General features: G+C 44.7%; 8 protein-coding genes across 10 annotated transcripts in view; 5 read left to right on the top strand and 3 right to left on the bottom strand.

The window, feature by feature from the left end:
• Positions 1-1,212: 1,212 nt before the first annotated feature.
• LOC108135278 (daxx-like protein) lies at positions 1,213-7,577 on the top strand. The gene is made up of 4 exons (XM_017255959.2): positions 1,213-1,459; positions 2,522-5,945; positions 6,013-6,193; positions 6,520-7,577. Exons 1-4 carry the CDS (start codon positions 1,409-1,411, stop codon positions 7,115-7,117), a joined length of 4,254 nt encoding a protein of 1,417 aa, XP_017111448.2. The 5' UTR covers positions 1,213-1,408; the 3' UTR covers positions 7,118-7,577.
• A 165-nt stretch (positions 7,578-7,742) lies between these two features.
• LOC108135299 (kynurenine formamidase) lies at positions 7,743-9,051 on the bottom strand. Of its 2 annotated transcripts, none has more exons than XM_017255984.2 (2): positions 8,724-9,051; positions 7,743-8,672 (listed from the first exon to the last, which is right to left on the bottom strand). In XM_017255984.2, exons 1-2 carry the CDS (start codon positions 8,848-8,850, stop codon positions 7,897-7,899), a joined length of 903 nt encoding a protein of 300 aa, XP_017111473.1. In that variant the 5' UTR covers positions 8,851-9,051; the 3' UTR covers positions 7,743-7,896. The 2 variants fall into 2 exon arrangements, with proteins under 2 accessions (XP_017111473.1, XP_041564767.1); XM_041708833.1 differs by having other exon boundaries at positions 8,720-8,831.
• A 685-nt stretch (positions 9,052-9,736) lies between these two features.
• On the top strand, positions 9,737-10,831 carry LOC108135297 (coatomer subunit epsilon). Its single transcript, XM_017255982.1, has one exon. The coding sequence runs from the start codon at positions 9,829-9,831 to the stop codon at positions 10,747-10,749; it is 921 nt and encodes a 306-aa protein (XP_017111471.1). The 5' UTR covers positions 9,737-9,828; the 3' UTR covers positions 10,750-10,831.
• LOC108135298 (PHD finger-like domain-containing protein 5A) lies at positions 10,772-11,624 on the bottom strand. The gene is made up of 4 exons (XM_017255983.1): positions 11,492-11,624; positions 11,212-11,402; positions 11,061-11,146; positions 10,772-10,857 (listed from the first exon to the last, which is right to left on the bottom strand). The coding sequence occupies exons 1-4, from the start codon at positions 11,541-11,543 to the stop codon at positions 10,851-10,853; spliced, it is 336 nt and encodes a 111-aa protein (XP_017111472.1). The 5' UTR covers positions 11,544-11,624; the 3' UTR covers positions 10,772-10,850.
• A 274-nt stretch (positions 11,625-11,898) lies between these two features.
• On the top strand, positions 11,899-18,903 carry LOC108135256 (coiled-coil domain-containing protein 102A). Of its 2 annotated transcripts, XM_017255924.2 has the most exons (9): positions 11,899-12,179; positions 12,244-12,314; positions 12,377-12,416; positions 12,494-13,014; positions 13,074-13,277; positions 13,334-13,670; positions 16,762-16,928; positions 17,073-17,697; positions 17,919-18,903. In XM_017255924.2, exons 1-9 carry the CDS (start codon positions 12,063-12,065, stop codon positions 17,925-17,927), a joined length of 2,091 nt encoding a protein of 696 aa, XP_017111413.1. In that variant the 5' UTR covers positions 11,899-12,062; the 3' UTR covers positions 17,928-18,903. The 2 variants fall into 2 exon arrangements, with proteins under 2 accessions (XP_017111413.1, XP_017111414.1); XM_017255925.2 differs by lacking the exon at positions 17,073-17,697.
• On the bottom strand, positions 13,792-15,451 carry LOC108135258 (glutaryl-CoA dehydrogenase, mitochondrial). Its single transcript, XM_017255926.2, has 2 exons — positions 14,888-15,451; positions 13,792-14,675 (listed from the first exon to the last, which is right to left on the bottom strand). Exons 1-2 carry the CDS (start codon positions 15,351-15,353, stop codon positions 13,882-13,884), a joined length of 1,260 nt encoding a protein of 419 aa, XP_017111415.1. The 5' UTR covers positions 15,354-15,451; the 3' UTR covers positions 13,792-13,881.
• A 61-nt stretch (positions 18,904-18,964) lies between the features above and the next one.
• Positions 18,965-21,082, top strand: LOC108135200 (carbohydrate sulfotransferase 1). The gene is made up of 3 exons (XM_017255823.2): positions 18,965-19,647; positions 20,024-20,200; positions 20,594-21,082. The coding sequence occupies exons 1-3, from the start codon at positions 19,058-19,060 to the stop codon at positions 20,922-20,924; spliced, it is 1,098 nt and encodes a 365-aa protein (XP_017111312.1). The 5' UTR covers positions 18,965-19,057; the 3' UTR covers positions 20,925-21,082.
• An 848-nt stretch (positions 21,083-21,930) lies between these two features.
• Positions 21,931-24,290, top strand: part of LOC108135248 (carbohydrate sulfotransferase 4) — a 35,300-nt gene continuing 32,940 nt past the window's right edge. Inside the window, exon 1 of the mRNA XM_017255913.2 lies at positions 21,931-23,130. Within this exon, the coding sequence (XP_017111402.1) occupies positions 22,181-23,130 (950 nt within the window). The 5' untranslated portion in view covers positions 21,931-22,180. The remainder of the gene's footprint in view (positions 23,131-24,290) is intronic.

Raw genomic sequence — 24,290 nt, 5'->3', positions numbered from 1 at the left:
TTAATTTTTGCCTGTTTTTTGATTTGGTTTTGTTTACATTCTGATATTTCAGTTTATTCTTATCGACATTTATAACATCGATATTGGCCAGCAGATATGTATCAAGAAAAGGTAGGGCTTTTGTTTTACGCTCCGTTTTTGCTGATCATGATGGAAGAATTTTTGCATTATGATCAGTGATCATACGCGTTCAGCAGAACTATCGTAAGAAATCCATCACTGATCAGTGATCATGATGATCTGTTGAATACGACCATTGTACTTTCAGCTACAACGAATATATTTTAATTTATTTACAAAACAAGTATTAGTTATTTGTAAAAATATTAATATATTTGTTTTTGTTTGTTCTCTACATTATATTTTTTTTTAAAGTTTTTAAAAAGCAATAAATTATTTTCGTGATTTCATTCCATTTACTCGGCAGTTCCGAATGAGCGAATTTATACTTTCTATATCCTACTCAGATCGACGAACAGTTTCGCCAGCGAAAAAACTTTATTCATTATCGTGAGACCTAAGTTTTCAGAGTTCACCCGAGTTTGTGTGCTTCGGTCACACTGTCAATCAGCTGAGCTTGCTGAAAAACAAATTATCTAAAGAAATCAAACTCGAAGATTATGAATATAAACGCCATAGTTAGATTTGGTATTAGAATGGTGGCAGAAACGCGTATTTCTCTTGTTTTTGTCGTTTTTCCCTAAATTTCGCTTGAAAGTTTAAATCCTACAACACCAAAGATTACATTTTTTATTCTTTTCGCCAGGGCCTGACAAACGTTCATCGAGAGTTCATTCCAGACGTCTGGCAACGCTCTGCACATTTCTAGTATTTTTTTCTTTGATCTGAGTAACGTGCAAAAAGGAACTGCCGAAAAGTTTTCCCAGGTTATTTGCCTCTTCCTCTCTCTCATTCGTCGACCTGAATACTAGGCTTTAATATTTATTTTGTTGACGAAAAAATTTAATTTTGTGTTCTGTTCCTCTTTTTAGGTTTGTTTACTTCGAGTAGGCCGATCAGATGTTTTTGCATCGGCGGGTGACTGTATGAATGGATCGCTTAAACTTTTTCGCTACAACTCTTTTGAACGGCTGTGTGTAGACGCTATTAAAGTGAGCACCCAACATCAAAGTCTTATGTGACTTCCAAAAAAAATACCAAAAACGCCAATATCAGAAATCCCTTAATTTGTATATCGGCTGTTATGACAGCTCTAGAACTCTCCAACTTAACAACAAACAAACACACGCAGTGCAATTAGTGGGCGGGCGTATAAATATAGTACTATTACTCGTGCACATATGCGTGAAAAACTAGCTGGCAACAACAGGAATGCGAAGAAAAGCCAGTATTTCGAGCGCTGCGAGTAAAGTGAATAAATTCGTTGCGGGACATTTTCGGGCGAATAATGTCTACTTCGGTTATTTGTGTAGACCTGAGCTCCGAGTCCGAGGAAGAGGTAATATCCCAATTTCCCAGCGCAACCACCGATGTGTGTGTGAAAAAGTACAGTTGGATTTAAATAGGCTCGCTCGCTGAGTGTGTGTGCGTGCTTAACATAGTGTGGAATTAATTTTTTTCGCGCTGCTTTTATTGAGAGCGAGCAGACACGAACATGAGGGGACACTTACACAGCTGCAAAATTGGCTCGGTGTTGCCAGACAGCGTGAATGGAGACTTGGCGACTTATGCAGTTGCAGTGGCAAATATGGGACTTTAATTGCGTTAGGCATGGAAAAGTGAGAGTGTGTGTGTGAGAGAGTTGCTGTGACGTTCTCCTACTGGAGAGAATGAGTTTAAGACGCAATTCGCCAAGTAAAAAAGCTGGCCAACGTCTACGCTGATATGGTTCGAAATCAAAAAGGCTCTCCAAAGCGCGCGCTCTCAACTCTCCAAAACGCTTGCCGACGACCACACGCACACACACACACAGTGGCGGGTGGTTGCTGTTTTCGTTTGTTGATATTTTTCAATGAAATTTAAAATGCATCAGAACCAACAGGTCGCTCGCAGTTTTGTATTAAAACAAATATCGGGAATTCTAAACCACTAAAAGCCCATAAAGTATTAATACCTTTTTTTGTTACAACTTCATGAAATCATTGAGTTTAATTAAAAGAAATCTTTCAAAACAACCAAAGAATATTTTAATTTTATGCTTAAAATCATGAATTAAGTAAGAATTGGTTTTTAATTAAATTTTGTTTTGAAGGTTTTGTGTGGATTTTTTGTTAAAAATAAGTATTTTTAAATTTTATGTTTTCAACATGATTTTTTTATTAAATATTATTAAAATACACATTAATACTTTCAACTCGTTTACTTTTGAAATTGTTTTTTTTTTTGGTTTAGTTAATGCATTTTAGAAATTAATTCAACGTTTTCTTAAAAAATGTAACTGTGGATAGTAAGAAGGGCCTTTAAACATATATGTTTATGCAAAGGCACTACTTTATACAAGTCACTTAAGTTGTTAATCTCTGATGTGCAAATTTATTAAAGCGTCATCTTATTTTCACAGTCGCCTCCTGGACCAAAGCGCCGACGCCTGGAGGATCCCCTGCGAAACCTGGTGCCATCCGGCCGACAAGGATTGCCAGTTAAACTCGTGAACATACCAAAGGCCTCCCTGGGATCCGTGGTCAGGGTGCCTGGTGTTGGACCAGTGCCAACCAGGGCATCTCCGCTTCCAGCGGATCCCCTACGATCCATGCACATACCCAGCGGCATCACTGTCACCAAGCACCAGAAGAACATCCTGACCACAAACGGAAACCTGACCATTTCCCTGGCCGAGAGCAACAACAACAACCCCAACAGCTTCAATAACAATGTAGGCGCCAAGCAGGTGAAGCTCGGTTCCGCCCACAAAGTGGCCTGGTCGGTGAGCAGCAAGGCGCCCAGTCCGAATGCCTTGATAACCAGCGTACCCAGTCACCAGGTGCGGGTGACGACCGGCAACCAAGTGCGGTTAGCAGCCGGCACCAAAGTCATCCTGCCGACCATGGCAGTATCTCCGAAAACGACGCCTGCAAAGATTCAACCTCTGGTTGGGATAGCTCAGCCCCAGCAACAGCAAAAGCCGCAGCAACAGCAAAAGCCCCAGCAACAGCAACAGTCACAGCAACAGCCTCAGCCCCAGCAGCATAAGGTCATAACGCCAAGTCAAACGAAGCCTAAAACTTCAATGGGCCAAATCCTGCAGCAACAGCAGCAACACAAGGCGCTGACAGGACAACAGAAGATTCTTTTAAAGCAGCAGCAGCAGAGGACTTCTATAGGGCAACTGCAGCAGCAGCAACAAGGATCGCTGGGCGCCCAGCAGCCGCAGCAACCGAAATTAGTTGGCGCCCAGCTGCCACAGCAACAGAAATCGTTGGGCGCCCAAGTGCAACTGCATCAAAATCCGTTGGCAGCAGCGCCCCAACAGCTAGTTCATCAGAAAACGACGGTCGGAGCACAGATTCAGCAACAACAAAAAGTATTTGTGGGACAACAGCAGCAGAAGATTTCCCAGGCACAACTTCAGCAGCAGCAGCAGCAACAGCAGCAGCAACAGCAGCAGCAGCAACAGCAACAGCAGCAGCAACAGCAGCAGCAACAGCAAAGAGCCTCTCTAGGGCAAGTTCAACAGCAACAGCAAAGAGTATCTGTGGGACAGCTACAGCAGCAGCAGCAACAGCAGCAACAGCAGCTGAAAGTCAATACAAGCCAACACCAACAGCAGCAGTTGTCACAGAAGATAATCTTAGGACAAATGCAGCAGCAACAGAAGGCCTTTATGAGTATAACGCAGCTTGCGAAGGCACCAATGGGTCTACTGCGGCAGCAACCATTCCAACAGACTCCTTCGCCGGTGGCCCAGCAGCAGTTGACAAAGACACAGATGGGCCAGCAGTTGCTTAGCTCTGTGATGGCCACCCCGAGTCCAGTTCAGCAGCCGCAGTTCGCTCCGAAACCATCGCTGCCCGCCGTCAACCAAATCACCCACAAATCAATGACCATACAGAAACTACCCATGGTGCCAAAGGTGCCCCCAGTGACGAAGGTTCCGCCAAAGCAGGTATTCCCCTACCAGACCCCACCACCCGCTCATCTAGTGCAAAAGCAGGCACCGCCACATGCGCCAATGCCAACACCTGCCTTCGCCTACCGCCCACCAATAGTCAGACCGACGACGGTGGCCAAGATCACTCCTGTGCCGCCAAACAACAGAACCAGCTTGCCGCTGAAGCCACAGGTGCCTGTCCACCCGGCGGCTGTGCAACCTGCAGGGGCAATCCTTAGTGCGGCACGTACTTTGCCCTTTAGAAGGTCACAAGCCCACAAGCCAGCCACGCCTCCACTGGCTTCAACGAATCTCCAGGGATTCACCACGAGTGCCACGCCACCGCAGCGTTTGCTGGCCACTCCGCCGCATTGTGCGGCCGCCTTGAACGAGCCGCTGCTGCTGAACTTGCCGCCCACCACCAGCATTACGCCGCAACTGACGCCCACGACCACTCCGCCGCCAGCTGGGATTCCGGCTGCAGTGCAGCAACACCAGCTGGCCAAGGCGGCTGCTTTCAAGTTGAACTCCTTGCCCGGGGCGAGCATATCGCCAGTGGCCAGGACTCCAGCCAGCGTCGCCAAGCGCGTTCAGCCCATCACAGTGCTCAAGAAATCCGACGAGGAGTGGCGCAGGCACTTGCTCGAGCACCAGCAGCAGCAGCAGCAGCAGCACCAGCAGCACCAAAAGCAGCGCGAGCAATCGCAGCCCACGTCGACGCCCACGATTGTCCTTGTGGAGTCTCCGCCCACTACGCCGCCCACAGAGAAACCGGAGACGGAACATAGGCCGAAAGCAGCGGAGAAACCAGAACCGATCAATTCTCTTCCGACAGTTAAACAACAACAACAACAACAACAACAACAACAACAACCCAGTAAAGCGAGAACCCCTGTTATGGTGACTCCACCCACGAAAGCAGCTGTCAATGCTGTCACCGAAATTGTGGATCTAGATGAACTGCCCGAGACGCCGCCAGCGAAGCGAAAGCCAGAGATTTCGGTACCGATACAGAAGCCTAAGGAAACATCGCCGCCCGAGAAAGCCCCTTTTATAGCCGAGTACTCGGCACTCCTTAAGCTGTGCCTCGAGACGGACAAATCGGAGGACATGGCGCGCTTGGCCCAAGGAAAACTGACCAGGTACTACTACAGTGTGCATGAGAGCTTTGTGGTTTCGCGTGGTTTCCGCAAGATGGTCGACTTGGCCATAACACGGATCAGGAATGATCCGGAAATGGTGTACGTGCACCTCAAGTGCGTGGTGGATGAACTGAAGGCGCGACGGCTGGCCAAAGTAGTGCTCCCCGCGAAGGCGAAGCGGTCAGCAAGGGAGTCCCCACATCCAAGAGCCTCTACACCCAAGGAGCAGCAGCCCGATGAGAAGGCTAGGGCTCGGATGCAGAGTCCACTGAAGATGAATGAGCAACAGGAGGAGCAACAGGTGGAAGAGGTGGAGGAGGAGGAGGAGGAAGCGGAGATGGAGATGGAGCCGGAGCCCGTTTCACCCACCACCGACAAACGGATGGATGAGCGCATCCGGAAACTGAACCGCACCTTGTACACTTTGACGAAGCGGATTAAGATGTTGGAGGAGGCGGATGTGGACTGGAACGACGACGACTCCAGCTATCTGCAGGTAGAGCGCTTCAAGAAGCGTGCCTGTCAAATATACGAGAAAATCTGTGATCTAACCGGCGAGAGCAAGAGTGCCCGTAGCCAGCTTAAAAAACCGATCCAATTTAAGGATACGGACTATCCGGAGTTCAATAAAACCCTGTCGTCCTTTGTCAACCGGATGCGGGAGTTCCCAGACTACCATGATGTGCTCAGGCTACTGGAGCACTGTAACAAGGAGAAAGCACTCGGACTAGCCAGCTTTGAGATGAAGAGAATTGGTAAGGCATTGCTTTAAAGTTTTAACTATCAGAACGGAAATTAGATCACAAATGTACAATTTTACAGCCTATGATGCCTTTGGCAAAGTCGGAGAACTGCTGCAGTCCCGGCGGAAGACTGATCTCTACGAAACCGTAACGCACTTCACGGCGAATGGAAAGGATCCAGCTTCCAGCGACCCCGAGCTGCTCGCCAAGCTGAAGGAGAACAACAAAAAAAAAACCAAAATAAGTGATGTCTTAGAAAAGTGAGCACAAACCAAGAATTTCAGATCTGTTCTGTTCGATAAGGTTGGACTTCTTCGAAGATCGTTGTTAGAAATTAGTCGTAGAAGTTCCTGTATTATAGAGTTCTTCAAATCTCTCATTGCAACGATTAACTTAGTTCATTTTTCTTAAAGAATTTTTAAATTAATATTGATTGTTTCAACGATTGCAAAGCATTCTTGTTAACTCTTCGAGCAAAGGGTATGATCACAGCTTATTGAAATGTAATCTTTATTTGAGTAACGAGAACAGAAACAGCTCTGAATTCACATTTTATGTGCAAGTCTAATATTTTGAATGCTTTTAGGTACGCCCGCGAGCAGGATCTCAATGCGGAGGAGCGTCAAGAGGCGCGTCTCAAGGAGAAAAGGCTGAAACAGGAACAAGCAGACGATGCCGCCAGATTGGCTGCCCTGGCCGCCGAGGACGACGACAAGCCCTGCACAAGTGCGCAGGCAGCGGCAAAGGCGGCCGCCCTCGCCGCTTTAATAGAGAGTTCATCGGCTCAAAGGAAGTGCGAAAACGGGTCCATCGATGCAAAGGCTGCCAAAGAAGAAGATGGGGACGATGGGGACTCGGAGGAGGAGTCGGAGTCGGAGGACGAGGAGGACGATGTGGACGATTTCGTGGACAACTTCAAGGCCAACGGCGAAATGAGTGACGCCGAGTCCGAGGCAGAATCAGAAGCATCTCCAAGGCAAGTTGCTCTGGCTCCCGCCGAGGAGGTTGTGATAGATATAACAAAAGGCGAGACCGACAGCAAGAATGACGTGGTCCCGCCCAATGGCAAGCTGAAGATTATGTCCGTCTCTAGTCTGAACGCCAACTTCGTCCATGGGCAGGATCCGAAGTGTGCTAAGCCTGTTATTGCCGCCGAGATTATCATTTCGGACGAGGAGTCATAGAACGAGTCGTAGCCGCAGCCGCGTCTGCAACCGTAGTTAAGTTTATTTATTCAATTCTTTCAATTTATACCTGATTAGTTTCAATTATGTATATTTAATCCTTGGTTCTCTTTCAAACGCCAAGTAACCAAAAGTGTAAGATCATCCAGTTAAATGACAAAGATGCTTTGCAGCGAAGAGTAATTTCTGAGCACATTCAACCGATAATTAGACTGGTTGCGGATTTGAGTAGTGTTGAGGAATCTTGTTTAATTAACAGATAACTTTTTTTGCAAGCTACCATTATTTGTTGTCTTGCAGAAAAACTTTGGAAAATCATAATTTAAACGGTTAATTAAAAAACTAACACTATCTGAAGAGTTTGTGAATATCTGACACCAAATTTTGAAAAATAGTATGCAACAATTTTGAGCTCTTAAAATTTCTAAATAATTTGACGATTATTGTTAAATTTTTTAAAAATTTAAAAAAATTGTACAAGTAGAACGAATGCAAGACTAACAAATTTTTTTTTTTGTTTTTTTTACATAAATTCTAAACTCTTTCCTAGATTTAAAATTGGTTTTTATGTTCAAGCATTACCGTTGTCGCTCCTAAAGATCTTTGATGCTTTAATAATCCGTAATAATGTCGCCACGCTAATTTATTAAAATGTCCGTACCCCGAGTACAAGCCACAACAATACGCTAGTGTACATATGGAATACTACTAGGCTAAGTTAGTTGTACTAAATAAACAGAACGGTGAGAATCAAGAACTAAAATGGGGCTCCGCCCAGTTTAGTCCATCCGGATGTTGCGCAGGAACTTGGACACCTCCGACTCGTCATTGGCCGTCTCCTCGATAATGTCGAAGTGGTCGTATTTCGAGAAGACCTTAAAGCTGGCCCGGAATCCATTCTTTTTAAGCAGCTCGGCAAAACGGCGACTTTGCTCGATGAAGGTGGTACTGTCATGCTCCGCGGCCACCACGTACATCTTGGTGGAGCTCCAAATGGCTACGTCCGTGTATTCCCACAGCATGGGCGACAAGGTCCCCGCACTCTGCTGATTGAGGCTCAGAATGTTTTTGGGATTAACCGATTCCAGATTGTACAGCTCCCTCAGATCGTAGATGCCGCACATGAAGACCAAGGCCCACACCTTTTTGCTCCTCTGGGGGCTCATCGCCTCCTGGGAGTGCAGGATCTGGGCGAGCAAATGGGCACCGGCCGAGTGTCCGGCGAAGGTGACCTCGAGCACATTGGTCAGTTCGGCGTAGTCGAAGATCCAGCTGATGAACCCGGAGAACTCCTTCATCAGCTTCTCGAGGGTGACGTCGGGGCACAGGTTGTAGTCCATGACGGCTACGCGATATCCACGACGCACCAGCGGACCCACCAAGGAGCAGGAGGTGCTCTTGTCCAGCATCTGCCAGTAGCCCCCATGAACGAACACGAAGAGTGGCGCGTGTTCGGGAGTACGTTCGTTGTAGAACACATCCACCAACCGACGACCTCCTCCGTAGCGCAAGTGGTCCACACTGATGCCCTGCTGCTCGGTCAAGTCCCTTTCATCTGCAATGTTACGTTTGAGTCTGGCTCTAGTCGGAGGATCCACTTACATACGCTGCTGGGTTAGCCGTATAAAGTGCTCCTGCACGGCTATATTCGGTTCCGGTCGATCCTGAAACCTGGTGGTATGATAGCTGGGAAGATACTCCCGGTCAAGGTCTTTGCTCTTCGGATTGTACATTCCTGATAAGAAATCGAAAAAAACACTGGGAGACTAGAAAGTCAAAGCACACCCAAACTGCAGCGAATGGCGTTTAGTACTACGCTTTGCGGTCAAAAGTAATGCAATATCTTAGCCTTATTGTCAGTACAACAAGTCAAACCGGATTGCCACTGTTAGATCGTTGACTTTTTAACGTATTAATAAGCTTTTAAACTAATATCTGCCTATCTGGGGGCTGGCGTTTTGGAACACTGATTTCAAAGCATAATGGGTGTTCTAAGCATCAAAAAATAAATTGTTTTCAAAAAAGTGCTTTTGATCTTTTGTATGTAAAAAAGAAGTTTGTAAAATAAATAGATAATTAAAGTTATATCGATGAAACAATAGTTTATTTCTGAAAAACAATAACATTTTCGATTTTTATAGTTGTTTTAAAACTAAAGCTTTTTAGGAAAACTTTTTATATACTAAAATTTGTCTTAATAAACCTGAAATGCATCAATAAAAATAAAAAATGTTGATAATAAGAACAAACGTAAAAAGTTGACCATATGTTAAGATGATTTGTCCAGCGTATTTCAAGATTTATGCTCGCAAAACAAAGTCGTTTGCGATTAGCTAACCAAGCACTAATTTATTAGTTGTTTTATATTCAAATTTGAGAAGTCTTTTAATACATAATATGTAGTATATGTATAAATTACATCAACGGCTAAAATCAGCAATCTTCTTTTTAATAAAAAGTACAAGTGATAGATAGACTCGGATGTAAATGGTCGCTTTTAATTTATATTGTTGAGTTTTTGTGATTTCTTCAATGTAGTTTTGATTTGAAAAATAAAATAATATGACCAAACTACACCAAATGGCGATGTCCGATGTAATTTAAATTAGTGTTTTGAACTTGGTGTGGAACGGTCACACTTTGACAACTCGACGGCCAACTCAGCCAAAAATAATTTGTGTTTTCGTTAAAAATTACAAATAATCAGCAAAATGAGCCGTCAGCAGAACGAGGAGGACACCAACTCGGCGCTGTTCGATGCCCGCAACGAGTACTACATCGGCAACTTCATGGGATCGATCAACTTTGTGCTGCCGGAGCAGGGAACCGCAGGATCTGAGCTGCTGTCCTACATGTACCTCTCCTACTTGGCAATCGATTCCGGGCGTATAGTGGCCTCGGATATCAAGGAGGGCAATGCCACGCCCCTGCAGGCTCTGCGGCTTGTACATGAAGCCTTTGAACAACCCTCGCGGACGGAGGAGTTGCTGGAGAAGCTCACGGACAAGGTGGCCGGGGAGGAGGACGAGACCAACATCTGGCACATCGCCACCGCCATAGTCTACTGCCACGATGGCCAGTTCGAGAACGCCCTGAAGATTCTGCACGGCTCCACCAATCTGGAGTCCATGGCTCTGTCCGTGCAGTGCCTGCTGCGGCTGCAGCGCGTCGATTTGGCCAAGCAGCTGGTGGCCAAGATGCAGGAGATCAGCGACGACGCCACGCTGACGCAGCTGGCACAGGCGTGGGTGGCCCTCGCCCAGGGCACGGAGCAGATGCAGGACGCCTTCCACATCTATCAGGAGTTCTGCGAGAAGTTCAAGCCCACTCCAAGTCTGCTCAACGGCCAGGCGGTGGTCCATCTGGGCCTGGAGCGGTACGAGGAGGCCGACTCCGTGCTGCGCGAATCGCTACTGAAGAAGCACAACGACTACGACACCCTAATCAACCTGATGGTGCTGGCCCATCTCACGGCCAAGCCGGCGGAGGCCATTACCCGCAATCTGGAGCAGCTGCGGCAGTTCTATCCCAAGAGCGACTTTGTCACCGATCTGGACAAAAAGTCGGCGGAGTTCGACCGTCTGTGCCTGCAATACGACCTTGATGGCGGGGAGAAACTGCTGGCCGTGTAGACATAAGAGGCAATTCCAAACATTCATTTATCAAAACCTTGTTTATGTATTAAACTACAATAAAAAATTTATTAGAAATGTATGAGGTAGTGGAGAGTGCATCAGTAGCTGCAAAGAGAAACAAGGTTATTATTAGAGGGTTATAACAAAATAATAGCTAGCAATTGCAGTTCGAAATACATTTTTGTAATATTTTTACTGAGACATTTTTAAATAGCTGCGCTAGTTTATGTCAAACTTTGAGGCAATTTGGTGAATTGTGATAGGAGGACAGTAGCGTTTGTCTCTACAATTTTGTTTCGGATACTCACTTCTGTTTGAAGCCATATTTCTTGCGTTCGTAGAACAGGTCAGTCTTGGAGCTGCCCAGATTCACGATCTTGGGGCATCCATCGCGCTAAAAAGAACGAAAATACACATTAACACCATGTATTCCCCTTGTTGAATTAACTCGTAACCCACGTCCTTTTCCTGAATCGTGCACGACTTGCAGTAGTAGGCATCGGAAACCCCGGGACCGCCGCAGATGACGCACCTTCCCTGGTAGGATCCGTAGTTGCACTCGTCGCAGATCCGGACGAGGGTGCAGGGCCGTACGTAGGAGTCGCAGATCACGCACTTTCCATCGTCTTTCTCGCACAGGCGTCCAATGGCTGCCGCATGTGGATGTGAATGGGGTGGAGGAAATGGTAAGCAACACTGAATTACCCGGGAATAGAACGCTTCTTAATTGAAAACTCACCAACTCCTGGTTGCTTGCGACAGAAAATCAAATCCGGATGATGTTTTGCCATGCTTCAAAAGTGTTTTTACAGTCAGTCGGAGAAAAACAATTTTGGGTATAATAGCGGCTTTTTAAGTGTGACCGTTCACGTTATTTCTTCTCAGTTTCAGGGTTGCCAGACTTACAATATTAATATATAGGGTGTTCACTAATATCTCTGTTATTATCAGCAAAATGTTCATATTTTAGATTGGTATAATATAACATAAACACCAGCTTCGACTTTCATTAAGCATGACGTGGCGATAGTCTCTTGATGCTGAAAATTTCGAATTACCAATAATGACTCCAACTATCTGTTTAAAGAATGGCAACCCTGCACAATTGCAATATGGCCGTTCACAGCGACTAGTAAACAACAACAGCTGTTGGCGTGCGCAGGCGAATGTCACTGCAATTTATTTTCTGTATTCAGTTTTAGCTTTGTTCCATAAAAACTGCAAGAAACCCGCCCACAATGCAACAGTTTAGCTAGGCAGTTGTGGGGAAAGTGGACACCAACCAGGACTTGAACAAGGACGCCAGCGTAATGTCACAGGCCGCAACCACGACGCAGAGTGCGGCTGGCAGACGCCCACTGGCCAACGAAGTCATCGGGACCACCATGTCGGCCCGATACGGCGAGACGGAATGGGAGGCGCGGGAGGTGTGTATATATAATGTATATTCCCAATCCAAACTTGTACTATCCGCCTTCTACTCCTAAATAGTCCCAGAGGCAAAGGGAACTGCACGAGGCTCGAGCCAGAGCGGCGCAAATGGAGAAGACGATGAAGTGGTGGTAAGTGAAGAAGCTGCTGCTTAATCCCCAACATCTGCTGATCAAAACACTAACCCTTGCAGGTCCGATTGTACTGCCAACTGGCGGGAGAAATGGAGTAAGGTAAGCACGGTTGCCATGGCTTCCAAGTTGGTTCGATATCGCCGGTATATAATAGCAACCCCACTCACTTTTCACAGGTCCGCAACGAGCGGAATAAAGCCCGAGAGGAGTCCAAGCAGCTCAGCCTCAAACTGGACGGCGCCATGAAGGAGGCCCACTCCCTGAAGCGGGAGAAGAACGATCTCGAGCTGCAAATCACGCAGCTGAAGAAGGAGATGGAGAAGGTGCACTCGCTGATGATGAAGCACGCCGGGCAATTTCATCGCGCCGACACCAGCGAGGATGCGGAGGCCAATGGACGGGACGCGAACTGCTCGCCGGACATCTCATCGGATGGCCTAAAAAATGTGAATAGCGAGGATGGTTTGGTCACCAAATTGCCCAACGATGTCAAGGATCTGGACATCGAGGAGTTCGCCATGAAAGGGGCCATGCCCAAGCATCTGACCGAGTTGGACGAGGCGGCAGCTGCAGAGGAGAAGCGCCTGATTCAGCAATTGTCCAAGGATGACTTTGACGAGGACTACTTGCTGCAGAAAATATCTATGCTGCAGTTGCGCCTGGACGAGGCACAGAAAACTCTTCAAGCGGAAAGGGAGTGAGTTAACCCCATCTCTTTAACGCAAAGGTTTCCTAACTTTGGCGCTTTTTTCGTAGTGAGAAACTGGAACTGCACAAGAGCATTGAAAAGCTGACGCTGGAGATCCAGGACGTGCGCGGACGTCAAGAGGAGATGCGCTCCGCCAAACAGGAGGCAGTGCGCGAGCTTCTTACACTTCAGGAGCAACATCGCGCTGAGATGCGTATCGTTAACAACTCCCTGCAGGAGGAGATTGCCGCTCGTGAGAATCTGGAGCGTCGGTAAGGAGGAATACTCTATTTATTTTGCGCATAGTCTAACTATGGTGCTCCTTTAGCCTCACGGAACTTCGCACTGAGCTGGAGCACCTTCAGGCGGAGAACGCCTCCGAATGGGGCAAGCGCGAGCGCCTGGAGTCCGAGAAATTGGCTATGGAGCGGGATAACAAGAAACTGCGCGCAGAACTCAGGGACTACCAGGAACGGTCCGACCGCAAGTGCCGACCTATGCAGGCAAATGACGTGGAGCTGCGGGCGTTGCAACAGGAACTTTCCGAGCGCAACAAAGAGATCAGCGAGGTGAAGATGTCGCATGCCAAGCTGAAGAAGCTGCTGGCAGAGACAAACACCGAGCTGGGTCACGCCGTACGCCGTGCGGAGCAGTATGAAGCGGAGGTGAGTTAATCCACACCCAAAAAATCTTATCGGTTGATATATAGAGCAGATTACGCGTATCAGCTTATCGACCAAGGAAAACTATAGGAGTTCTTCAAGATATAGCTGACTTTTTCGGCAATTTTGATTTACTTGATATTTATTCACATCGACACGTACACAGCTAACTCATTAGTAAATGCAGTCCACAAAAAACGTTTGGAAAGGTAAATTAGTTGGCAAATGCCGGCAGTCCTGTGATGGCGCGACCTAAGATCAAAGCGTGTATGTCGTGCGTGCCTTCATAGGTATTTACCGACTCCAGGTTCATCACATGCCTGATCACATGGTACTCGTCGCTGATGCCGTTGCCACCAAGCACATCCCTCATTTCGCGGGCAATGTTCAAGGACTTCCCAGTGTTATTCCGCTTCAGGAGCGAGATCATCTCGGGCGTATGCAGCTTCTGATCCTTTAGGCGACCCACATGCAGACAGGCCTGAAGGCCCAAAGCTATCTCCGTGGTGGCATCGGCCAGCTTCTTCTGGATCAACTGATTGGCAGCCAGAGGGCGGCCAAACTGCTTGCGATCGAGGGTATACTGACGTGCAATCTCCACACAGACTTCTGCGGCTCCCAGTGCGCCCCAGGCGATTCCGTAGCGGGCGTTGTTCAGGCAGCTGAAGGGTCCACTAAAGCCCGACACGTTGGGCAGCAGCTGCTCCTCCGGCACCCGGACATCGTCCATCAGGATCATACCCGTGGGCGATGCGCGCAGCGAGAACTTGCCCTCGATCTTGGGAGTGTCCAATCCTTGGCCGGATACCTTCCGGTCCACCAGGAAGCCGCGAACCTTGCCATCTTCGCATTTGGCCCATACCACAATGACGTCGGCAATGGGCGCACTAGTAATCCAGGTCTTTGCTCCATTCAGAACGTACGTCTTGCTTTTACTGTCGTACTTCGCTCGGGTCTCCATGCCGGCGGGATCGCTGCCGTGGTTAGGTTCAGTCAGTCCAAAGGCACCTGGATAAAGAGAAGATGGGGTTTAGGTTGTCTGTCTTTTAATTTTCTTTGAATCTAAAGTCTTAAATATATTTTCTTTATTTTTAAGATGTTTATTTAATCAAGTGCTGTCTGCATTCGAATTGCCTTTACATAATCCCCCGAGAAATGCTTTAAATTTGTATCTATGAAGGCCTAATAGTTGTCCCAAACCGTCCCAAACCAAGACTCACCGATCAGCTTGCCCTCCGCCATACTGGGCAGATAGCGTTGCTTCTGCTCCTCGGAGCCAAAGTCGTAGATGGCGCCCATGGCCAGCGAACTCTGGACGCTTACGGCGGACCGATAGGCGGAGTCCACGCGCTCCACCTCGCGGGTCAGCAGTCCGTAGGCGACGCTGGAGACCCCGGCGCAGCCGTATCCCTTGATGGTGCAACCCAGGACTCCCAAACTGCCGATCTCCTCCATGATCTTCTTGTCGAACGTCTCCAGGCGGTTGGCCATCTTGACGCGCGGCAGCAGTTCCGCCTGGCAGTAGCCGCGGAACGCATCCCGAATGGCCACCTCCTCCTCGGTCAGCTGGCTCTCCAGGTTCAGGGGATCCTGCCAGTTGAACTTGGGAGCTGCGGCCTTGGAACTAGTGCTGGCCAAACGGCGGGCGCAGGGCCGCAGATAGCTGATTACACTTTGCGCAATCATAATTCTTGTTTTGTTCTGTGTGTTTGACTGCGAAATAGTCAGCCGGTTCTTCAAAGAACAGCTGCTCGATTCGACGTTCGGCGAGAGAATGAAGAAAGCTCCAAGCTCCCAAGCTACAGCGAGAGCTTTTCTTCTCGCGGTGTCATCTCTTCTCTCTTCTCTCGTTTCTCTTTGCCTCGCCACGATTTGTTTACCCCGAAATGATATTGTTGTTATGCCCGATTCTAATCTGCGGGCTCTAAATTTTTCGCACTATCGCGTTTATTTTTGACTTGACGATAGAAACCAAAAGTGAAGAGAATGCAAGGAAAATTTTCCAACTTCAAGTGTTATCGCAGCTTGGCGGGGGTCGTCTGCTTATCAGTCGGATTGAGGGCTACAAAACACGCCCCTCGTGTTGTGGAATATGTATCTACAGAATATGTATCTACAGAATACTGATAGAGGTCGAGCACTATTTTTGAAAAATAGTGGTGTTTATTTGCATTAAATTAGTTTATAGAGCTAACAAGTTAAAAGTTGTCTATCAACAAAACATAGATTTTTTGGTGCAGTGGAACTCCTAAATAAGCAACATGACTTAAACATTATTTTTATTTAAACGTTGTTTTTAAAATTCTAAATTACATTTTATTTTTTACTGTTATTTTTTACTGTTTTTAAGGGTTTTTAATTTTTTTCGATTTTTTTTTTTATTTTTTTAAATGAATGCATAATAACTCCAGAATATTATGCTTAATGAGTTTTTTAAAATTTGTAAATATTTTATATTTTATTTAATACAAAAACTAGTTTTTCACGTGTAAGGATTCTTACAAAAATTAAACAAAAAAGTATTTTTTATGGAAAGATTGTATTTAATTTTTTGTTTGGGATGATCCAGTACCGAGCCATGATAGGCACCTCTGTTCAACTTTTTCCGAGACGCTCCAAATCATTGGTGCCATTGTCGTATTAAACAAAATATTTGTTCATTGTCCTTTACTATAATGTACGATTGTTTTTTTTCAGAATATATTTTATCTGTAAAAACTTACATTTTTTAAGAACTATTTTTTTAATTTGATTTGAGGTCAATATGTTCTTTACAGAGTTGCAGTTGAATTATGATAATTTGTAGAAACATGCAAAAAGAAAGTTAAATTAACTTATCTTCAAATTGCATTGAAATGATGTTTTTTCTGGCGGCGAATTGGCGAAAATAATAAAATTGAATTTAGTGGTATCAAGCTAATTTTAAAACTAAAATAAAAAAATATTTCAGTTCCAAAATATTTAAATATTTCAGTACCTAAATATCGCACATTCTTAAATTATTTAAAAGTCTCCTGCTAATTTGCAGTACAGATCATTTCTCTGGATTACAATCTTATTCTTTAATTATTTTGACAACTTTTCGTTCACGCAGGTCAAGCGCCTTCGGCAGCGTGTGGAGGAGCTAAAGCGGGAATTAGCTGGCGCCGAGGATGAGCTGGATTCGGCAGTGAACCAAGTGAGACGGTTGCAGCGCTCTAACGATGAGCTTGTTGGTCAGACCGAGGGTCTCCAGGTGCAAATACAGCACCTTCAGAACAGGTAAGAGCTGCCAAAATATTTACATTTACCTACCGATGAGGCTTTTGACTAACTTTGACTAACTCTTACAACGACTAACGTTTCAATGGTGCTGGCTTGGCTAATAACCTAACTCCTAACCCACTCCTAACCCACTAAATCAAGACGAGCTCCGAGTCCCCAGCTGCGGGGAATGGGCGGGGTCCAGCTGAGGAATAAGATTGCCGTGGAGCTGCCCAACGATTGTCTGCCAAACATCAATGATCTGCGCCAGATTTTTGATGACTCGCAGGCGTGCTTGAGGAGCTCCCACAACGGCAGCGACGCAGCTGCCCATCATGCGGCTTCTGTCAAGCGCTCCAGTCACACGGAGCGGACGCTGCTCCAGCAGCAGCAGAGCAGTGCGGCGGCATCTGCAGCGGCGGCGGCAGCGGCAGCAGCGGCCTTTTACGATGCCAAACCCACGCATCTCGAGGAGAACATATTTGAGTCGAAGTCCCGGAACTTGGAGTTCGAGCGGGCCAAGCAGAAGTTCGATAATCCGCATGGGCAGCACCACCACCATCACCAGAGGCAGCGATCCGGAAATGGGCGATATGGGAGCGCAGGAAGCAATGCCAGTCGGGCGAACCTCGCCTTGCCGTTGAAGGGCATGACGAACTTGGGAAGCAACTCCGCCTCCAGCAAAGATGAGCTCAACCGGCAGCTGTATGAGAAGGAGCAATCCGCAGGTGCAGGCTATGCCAGGAACAGCATTAATCTAGATGGTCTTAAAGTGTCCGACGATGAGGTGAGATTGGTGTTACACAAATCTCGTTTGATTGCTTTTAGACAATCAAAGCAAACTTAATTTAATAATGTATAACAAAAAAACTCTTATAATTTTATTCTGTTTAAGGTGATCCTGAAATTTATTATAATTTTGTAATTCTTCACTAACGAATCTGTTTGACATCAGAATGGTGTATAAAATCTTATTACTAATTAATTTAAATTTATTGTAAATTTCAGACTCCGTAGTTACGGTTCGACAAGCATGCTGCTGGACGATGAGACCGAGGGGAACAGCGATTAAGATATAACCAAGACATTCGAGGGACATTAATGGTATTAAACATTTAGTATTAGTTTTCAAGCATGCGTAAGTACTTTAATGTTGGTAGAGCAACCGCCCCAGATGTTATCCGCATTCCTAGCTTTTGTTTGGGGCTGTTACCAACTGGTTCCTTAGTTAATATAAACTTTCGCAGAATTATAATACGTATTTCGAGATTCTAAAATAATGTATACTTTTTACAAATAATCAAATAAGTATGACATAGTTATATGATAAGTTTAATTGTGCGACTAATTTCCATTATCAAATCATCAGTACATTCAGTTTATTATTATTGAATATTCCACGCATTGTAAGTTTATCTTCTTGACTGCTTTTGCTGGTCATATCTCAATGAGCTTAACTCGCAGATAAATCAGTTGAAAGGATCAGATTTCCTTCAAACACTTTCATCCCCATCATAAACTCTTGCCTTGATTAAGAAATGATCAGACTTTGTAATAGATATACCGACATAAGATACGTATTGAAGAATTATACAAGTTCATCGTTGGCGGAATATACATAAACTTAGTGCCAGAAGCCTAATGAAATTTAACGGATCACGATAAATATGCTGCTAATCATTATTCGGCATTAATTTAAAATTTACAATTTAATCAACTCTCGGTACAATTTTTGAGATTTCTGCGGCTGCCTAGTCCGAAACTCTTTTACTTATTCAAAGTTTTAACGATTTTCAGCAGCATAGTGGATCTTATACAAAATATATATTAACAGATTGAAATTCGGAACATTTACGTAACATAATACAGCAATATTAGTATTCTAGTTATTATTTGATAACAACTATTAAAAGTATATTAAATATTAATTAACTATTAAAAGTATATTAAATATTAATGATATGCCAATAAAGGTAGCATGTTGCAAGATAAACACTCAGTTATACAAATTTATTTGGGAATCGAGTTTGGCTTTTCCTCACCCTTTAAAGTACCAAAGCGTTGCCTGTCACAGGCAATCATACGATCGTTAAGAGTCTTTTAAAAATTGTAAGTAATAGGTAAAGAAAAAAATTCAAATTTCAGTCATGGTGCAAGTTTCGCGTTCTATCAAATTCATCGCCATTTGCGTGGGCGTCTATGCCACCTATGTCCTCTTCGTATTCTTCCTTTTGCCCATTCTGATGCCGGACCCAGTGACCATGCAGAGATCAGTAGTAGCCTACAAGACGCGCCACCTGGGCGACCTAAGCAACTTCACCCTGGAAGCAGGCGGTCAGCCGATCCGCTCCATGCTGGTCACGTTCCGGGGATCGGGTGCCCTGACTCTCCTGGACAATTTGGCCCACCAGCCGGGTTGCTACCAGCACTTTGCTCCGCTGATCGCCTACGAGAGCCGCTCAAATGTGGAGCAGGTGCACGGCCGGGCTTTGGATGAGCTTGTGGCGCTGTACCACTGCAATTACAACCAGTCCACAGAGATGCTCCACTGGGGGATGCGCTCGGCGGTCTTCCGCCGCTTTTACGGCGTTCAGGCGAAAACCTGCCTTACCTACAGCCCGCAGACCTGCTGGGATCCGCAGACGATGGCCGCCATCTGCAAGCTCCATCCGTTCATCAACATGGCCGTGTACAACATGCGGCTACAGACTCTGGCCTCGCTCTTGGATCGCGAAGGGTGAGTGGCGCGATTTTCGGATTTTTTGATAGCGAATCAATGTGATACAATTGTTGGGAATCCAACATTTTAAAACTTATTTTTATGTAAAAACTTATTTTAGTTTTTCTTATAACAATAAGTTTTTTAGAGTATTGTAACACTCTTGTGGGAAAGTACATGTACATTAGCTGTTACTACTTGAAATGTTTGTTGAAAGTTGGTTACATCTGGTTCCTTGTTTTTTCGAAGAATTGTTTTATGTAACTGTCAGGCATGTCAAAAATGTCTTACCAAAGTTCATGACAAAAAGAACGAACTTACCTAATTGGATATTCTTAGCTTTTCTCCAAAATCTGCCTTACTTTTTTGTCTTACGAAAAATCCTCTTTAACAGTCTTAATCTTCGAATCCTGCTGATTGTTCGCGATCCCCGGAGCACTATGTATTCCCGAATTAATAACAATTGGTGTACAACAGCAAAGGATTGCGAAGTGCAAACCCTTTGCGACGATATGATCAGCGATCATCGGTTGGTTGAGACGCTCACAAAAGCTTATCCGCAGCGCTTTAGGTGAGTGTTTTTTTATTGTATTTTATAATTTGGATTCGAAATTGGCAAGTTGTTTATTTTAATTATAATACCCTGCTGCAAGGGTATAAAAACAATAAATACACCCTATCTTTAACTTACTGTTAATTGGGTACTGAACTTTTTTTTAGGAATAAGGAATGTGTTATACATTTAAAAAAAAAAGTTTTTTATGAAAATCCAATCCTACAAAAACTGGATTATTTTTATTAGTAATAGGATTTATGCATTTTTTAAAATCGCTTTTTTTTTAATTTTTCCAGTAACTATGCATTTTTTTTTAATAATGGCTTTTAATCAATATTTAAAAATCATTATTTGTTGTTTTGCCCCTGAATTGAGCTGTCTGTTTACTCATTAACGTACATCCCCCAGCGTTTTACGTTATGAGGATTTGCTCTTGCAGCCCGAAGAAAGTACCAAGCTTGTATTCAATTTCTATGGACTGCCATTCAGGACGCCGAAAATCAGGACTCGGGGAGCTCATCCGCGGAGTGGTCAAATCATGGACCCCTTCGACTGGGACTTTCGTTGGAAGTATACCAATCAGCCCGCCCACGAGTGGATGAGTAAAATGAAGGTGGATGACATAAAGGCGGTTCAGGTGCTATGTAGCGAGGCCATGGACTTATGGGGCTATCACTTGATCCAGGACTTTGAGCACTTTTCACCGGAATCATTCGAACCGATCATGGGCAAGGCTTAAGCTTAAGACTTTGTGGGCAGTTATGATGGAAATAAATACATAAGCAGTGTGATAGGGTGGCTTTCACGAGAGTATTAAGATCAAAATCCTTTCTTTGCCATCAACACTGGTGTGCTAAGACACCATCACCAAAATCTTTATGTTCTGTCCAAAAATAATTCACATGGAGTTTATTTTATTGAATTTCTTTAAAAAATTGCGGTTTATTTGTGAGCATATGAACTACTGGCAGGATCAACCAGAATAATATTTTTATTCATATTAAATATACATTTTAAAATAGAAATTAGCAATAAAAGTTGTATTACAGAGTATTTTTCTTTATATTGAAATATATTATAATTTGTATTTAGGAAGGAGGAAGATGATATGAATACGGCTATTTTGGCTTAGTTTCGTAATCGTTTTAAAGTGCTATATATTTGTTACCCCGCAGCGGTTGCCAGTTACAAGAATTTCATAATATATATTTCTTTAATATAAGTTATGTTTACAAATTTCATTCTAAAACATTTTATTTCGACATTCATATATATTTCACACAATATAGATATTGAGTTAAATCATTTGTTTTTTGATGACAAATTTAAAATGTGTAATTTTTATATAACTCTCTGGTAATATATCATATTTACAATATATTTATATAAATCAAATGTACTGTTTTTTGTGCTATTCGAAAAAAAAATTCTTAAAAAAAAAGAAACACCAAGTAACACTGTTGTGCAAAAACAAAATTGTTTAAGCCTAGAACTTAGATCGACGTTTTTTGATATGTTTTTCTGATTTTCCATTTTTCGCCTTTTGTGAATTAGTCGTTTATTAGTCGAATTACAAAAACTCCGAAAATGTAAAGCAACAGTCTTACATGGTTTGAGTCTGTGCTAGGAGCCTATCATTGCTATCAACCTTGGTTTGTGTCCGCGGTGACATATTTATGGGATATTTAGGAATATTTTAGTCTTTACTTTCCGATTTCCGTTGGTATGTTTCTACTTTCGCGCTACGGTCACTTTGTTGTTGTGAATGGTTTCGTTCGGTTCGCGTCGCGGAAAATCGACATTAAACTACGGGAAAAAAGATAAAGCTACGACGCGACATCCGCAGCGATCTGCAATGCGTATGCGTTCGAGTTGAGGGCGCGGCGACAACTATGTGCGTGTGGGAGCGAGTGCGAGCATAGCCCACCAGTGACCAGTGATTTCGCGGAGCAAGCGACAAGCAGCAATCAGCGCCCAGCAATTAGCCAGCCACCGATGAGCACAGGGGAAACGGAGGAGCACCTGGATCTGGATCTGGAGCTGGACCTAGAGTCGTGCTCACTGCTCAACCAGCAGGACCCGCCGAACGTCGATCCCGGCAGGACACGCGCTAAGCAGCGCCTCAGCTTGAACGGGAAGCGGCGACGCAGCCGGATGTCGCGCAGGGCCAATCTGATAGGCATCTGCGGCGTGAGCAGCCTGTGCATCCTGCTGCTGATCGCCACCACCCAGCACCGTCCGCTGACCACCCCGTTTAACCAGGCGGCTGGCCGGGATCAGGGGGCGGGGGCCGGAGTGGGAGCGTCCGTGGATGGCGGTCCTTCCAACTCGCTGGCGCGCAGCGCCTTCTACGACCGCTTCCAGCAGCAGTTGCAGCAGCAGCAGCAGCAGCAGCCCTCGCAGACTGCCGTCTACAACCTGACAGCTACTCTAGTGGATGTCCTGTCGGCTCAACGGTCGCGCATCCTGGCAGAGATGGAGAACTTTGAGTATCCTCGAGGCGGAGCCGAGCGTCTGGCGGACATGACCCCGGAGACGAACGGCACCCCGGTCCGCAGTGTGGTGGTCACCTCGTGGCGCTCCGGCTCCACCTTCCTGGGCGACATCCTCAACTCGATTCCGGGTAACTTTTACCACTACGAGCCGCTGCTGGACTTTGGCATCAAGCAGATCCGCGACCCCGACGACCAGGAGCTGGCGGTGCAGAATCTGAAGAACCTGCTCAACTGCGACTACGCCGACATGCTGGACTACCTGAACTTCGGCAAGACGCACACCTATCTGTTCGAGCATAACACCCGGCTGTGGGACGTCTGCCGCGAGTTCCCGCGCTTCTGCTGGCGCCCTGCGTTCCTCACGCGCTTCTGCCGCCTCTTCCCCATCCAGAGCATGAAGACCGTCCGCCTGCGACTCGCCCAGGCCGAGAAGCTGTTGGAGGACCAAAGGTGAGTGTTGGAGGACAGGGTTCGGGATTTTCGACAAGGATTACGAAAGCATTTCTAATTTCTTTTTAAATTTTGTTTTCAAAATCCTATAATGCGTCAAATAACTTACACTAAAAAGAGTATAAACAGTTTCTTAATATATTGCTCTCAATTTAAAACGTCAATATATATATAAATATATATATATATATATATGTTTAAATTGTTTATTTCAACTGTTTGCTTGCTGTTTGCAAATAAAGCCCTTATTTCAGCAATTGAAGTTCCCCACTTATTTTCAAATAAGAAAAATATATTGCTCTCTTTACCAATAATGTTATTTGCAATTAAATATAAACTACTTGAAGTTCTCTATAACACCAATTGCTTTTTACAATATTAATTTCCGTTTAACATTGATTTAAGTTATTTCTTTATATTATGTCCTACATGTTTACGAAATTGTTCGATTTCAAGATATTTTGTTTTGATAATAATAAAAGCACTAATTTTATTTCTTAAGTAAAAGGTTTGATTTGTATTTTTAAATTGTTGTTCGTTAAGAAAATTGTTTGGTTCTGAAGCAACTATTCGTTTTACAAATAGCCCAGTAGCTATTTTTAACAAAATTTAATTTTAAAAAATATGGAATCAGGTATCAAATCAAGCTTTTTAACTCTGTTAAAAATCAAAAGTAAGAACATTGTTAAATATCTACAAGTTCTTAAAAGAAAAAAATAATACAACATATTTTCTTGTCGCAAATATTAAAATCGTAATCGTCTCGTTAGAGTTTCTCCACTCAGAGCCAGTCCGCCAGTTGTTCAATTGCCTCAGCAACTTCTCATTGTTACTCTTTATATCCACTTTTTATCTCAGAGCAGGCCAAGGCCCCCTTTTGTGATAGGCTTTGGTGTATAACATGCTCTATTATTTTCTTAGTTTTGCCACATTAACTTCCTCGGCCGGAAAAATATTTGAGCTTATCAAATTACACAGCGCAGCATGGAACCGCAATTTCTGAAAGCACTCACCGAAACTAGATAAATCCCATTTGGGCTTTCCCTCTCTAAGCTCTCCTTTGAATACTATAGCGACTATTTTCAATAAGATTTTTTTTTAACGGAATTATCTCTTGAGTCAATTAAAATTTCACGTAAATGTCGTCAACATTTTTTTAG

Source organism: Drosophila elegans, unplaced genomic scaffold (assembly GCF_018152505.1).
Source record: "Drosophila elegans isolate 14027-0461.03 unplaced genomic scaffold, ASM1815250v1 contig_397, whole genome shotgun sequence".
In the NCBI taxonomy this organism is placed as follows: Eukaryota; Metazoa; Arthropoda; class Insecta; order Diptera; family Drosophilidae; genus Drosophila; species Drosophila elegans.
The sequence above is the reverse complement of the archived record's forward strand: the minus strand, read 5'-3'. Positions and strand labels throughout refer to the sequence as shown.

Coding starts and splice junctions, on each gene's coding strand:
- LOC108135278 (XM_017255959.2), top strand. CDS start 1,409: ATGTCTACTTCGGTTATTTGTGTAGACCTGAGCTCCGAGTCCGAGGAA. Junction 5,946..6,012: donor CTTTGAGATGAAGAGAATTG/GTAAGGCATTGC, acceptor ACAATTTTACAG/CCTATGATGCCTTTGGCAAA. Junction 6,194..6,519: donor ATAAGTGATGTCTTAGAAAA/GTGAGCACAAAC, acceptor GAATGCTTTTAG/GTACGCCCGCGAGCAGGATC.
- LOC108135299 (XM_017255984.2), bottom strand. CDS start 8,850: ATGTACAATCCGAAGAGCAAAGACCTTGACCGGGAGTATCTTCCCAGC. Junction 8,673..8,723: donor TATACGGCTAACCCAGCAGC/GTATGTAAGTGG, acceptor GTAACATTGCAG/ATGAAAGGGACTTGACCGAG.
- LOC108135297 (XM_017255982.1), top strand. CDS start 9,829: ATGAGCCGTCAGCAGAACGAGGAGGACACCAACTCGGCGCTGTTCGAT.
- LOC108135298 (XM_017255983.1), bottom strand. CDS start 11,543: ATGGCAAAACATCATCCGGATTTGATTTTCTGTCGCAAGCAACCAGGA. Junction 11,403..11,491: donor TCGCAAGCAACCAGGAGTTG/GTGAGTTTTCAA, acceptor CACATGCGGCAG/CCATTGGACGCCTGTGCGAG. Junction 11,147..11,211: donor GCACGATTCAGGAAAAGGAC/GTGGGTTACGAG, acceptor CGTTCTTTTTAG/CGCGATGGATGCCCCAAGAT.
- LOC108135256 (XM_017255924.2), top strand. CDS start 12,063: ATGTCACAGGCCGCAACCACGACGCAGAGTGCGGCTGGCAGACGCCCA. Junction 12,315..12,376: donor GAGAAGACGATGAAGTGGTG/GTAAGTGAAGAA, acceptor TAACCCTTGCAG/GTCCGATTGTACTGCCAACT. Junction 13,015..13,073: donor ACTCTTCAAGCGGAAAGGGA/GTGAGTTAACCC, acceptor CTTTTTTCGTAG/TGAGAAACTGGAACTGCACA.
- LOC108135258 (XM_017255926.2), bottom strand. CDS start 15,353: ATGATTGCGCAAAGTGTAATCAGCTATCTGCGGCCCTGCGCCCGCCGT. Junction 14,676..14,887: donor GGCGGAGGGCAAGCTGATCG/GTGAGTCTTGGT, acceptor CTCTTTATCCAG/GTGCCTTTGGACTGACTGAA.
- LOC108135200 (XM_017255823.2), top strand. CDS start 19,058: ATGGTGCAAGTTTCGCGTTCTATCAAATTCATCGCCATTTGCGTGGGC. Junction 19,648..20,023: donor TCGCTCTTGGATCGCGAAGG/GTGAGTGGCGCG, acceptor CCTCTTTAACAG/TCTTAATCTTCGAATCCTGC. Junction 20,201..20,593: donor GCTTATCCGCAGCGCTTTAG/GTGAGTGTTTTT, acceptor TACATCCCCCAG/CGTTTTACGTTATGAGGATT.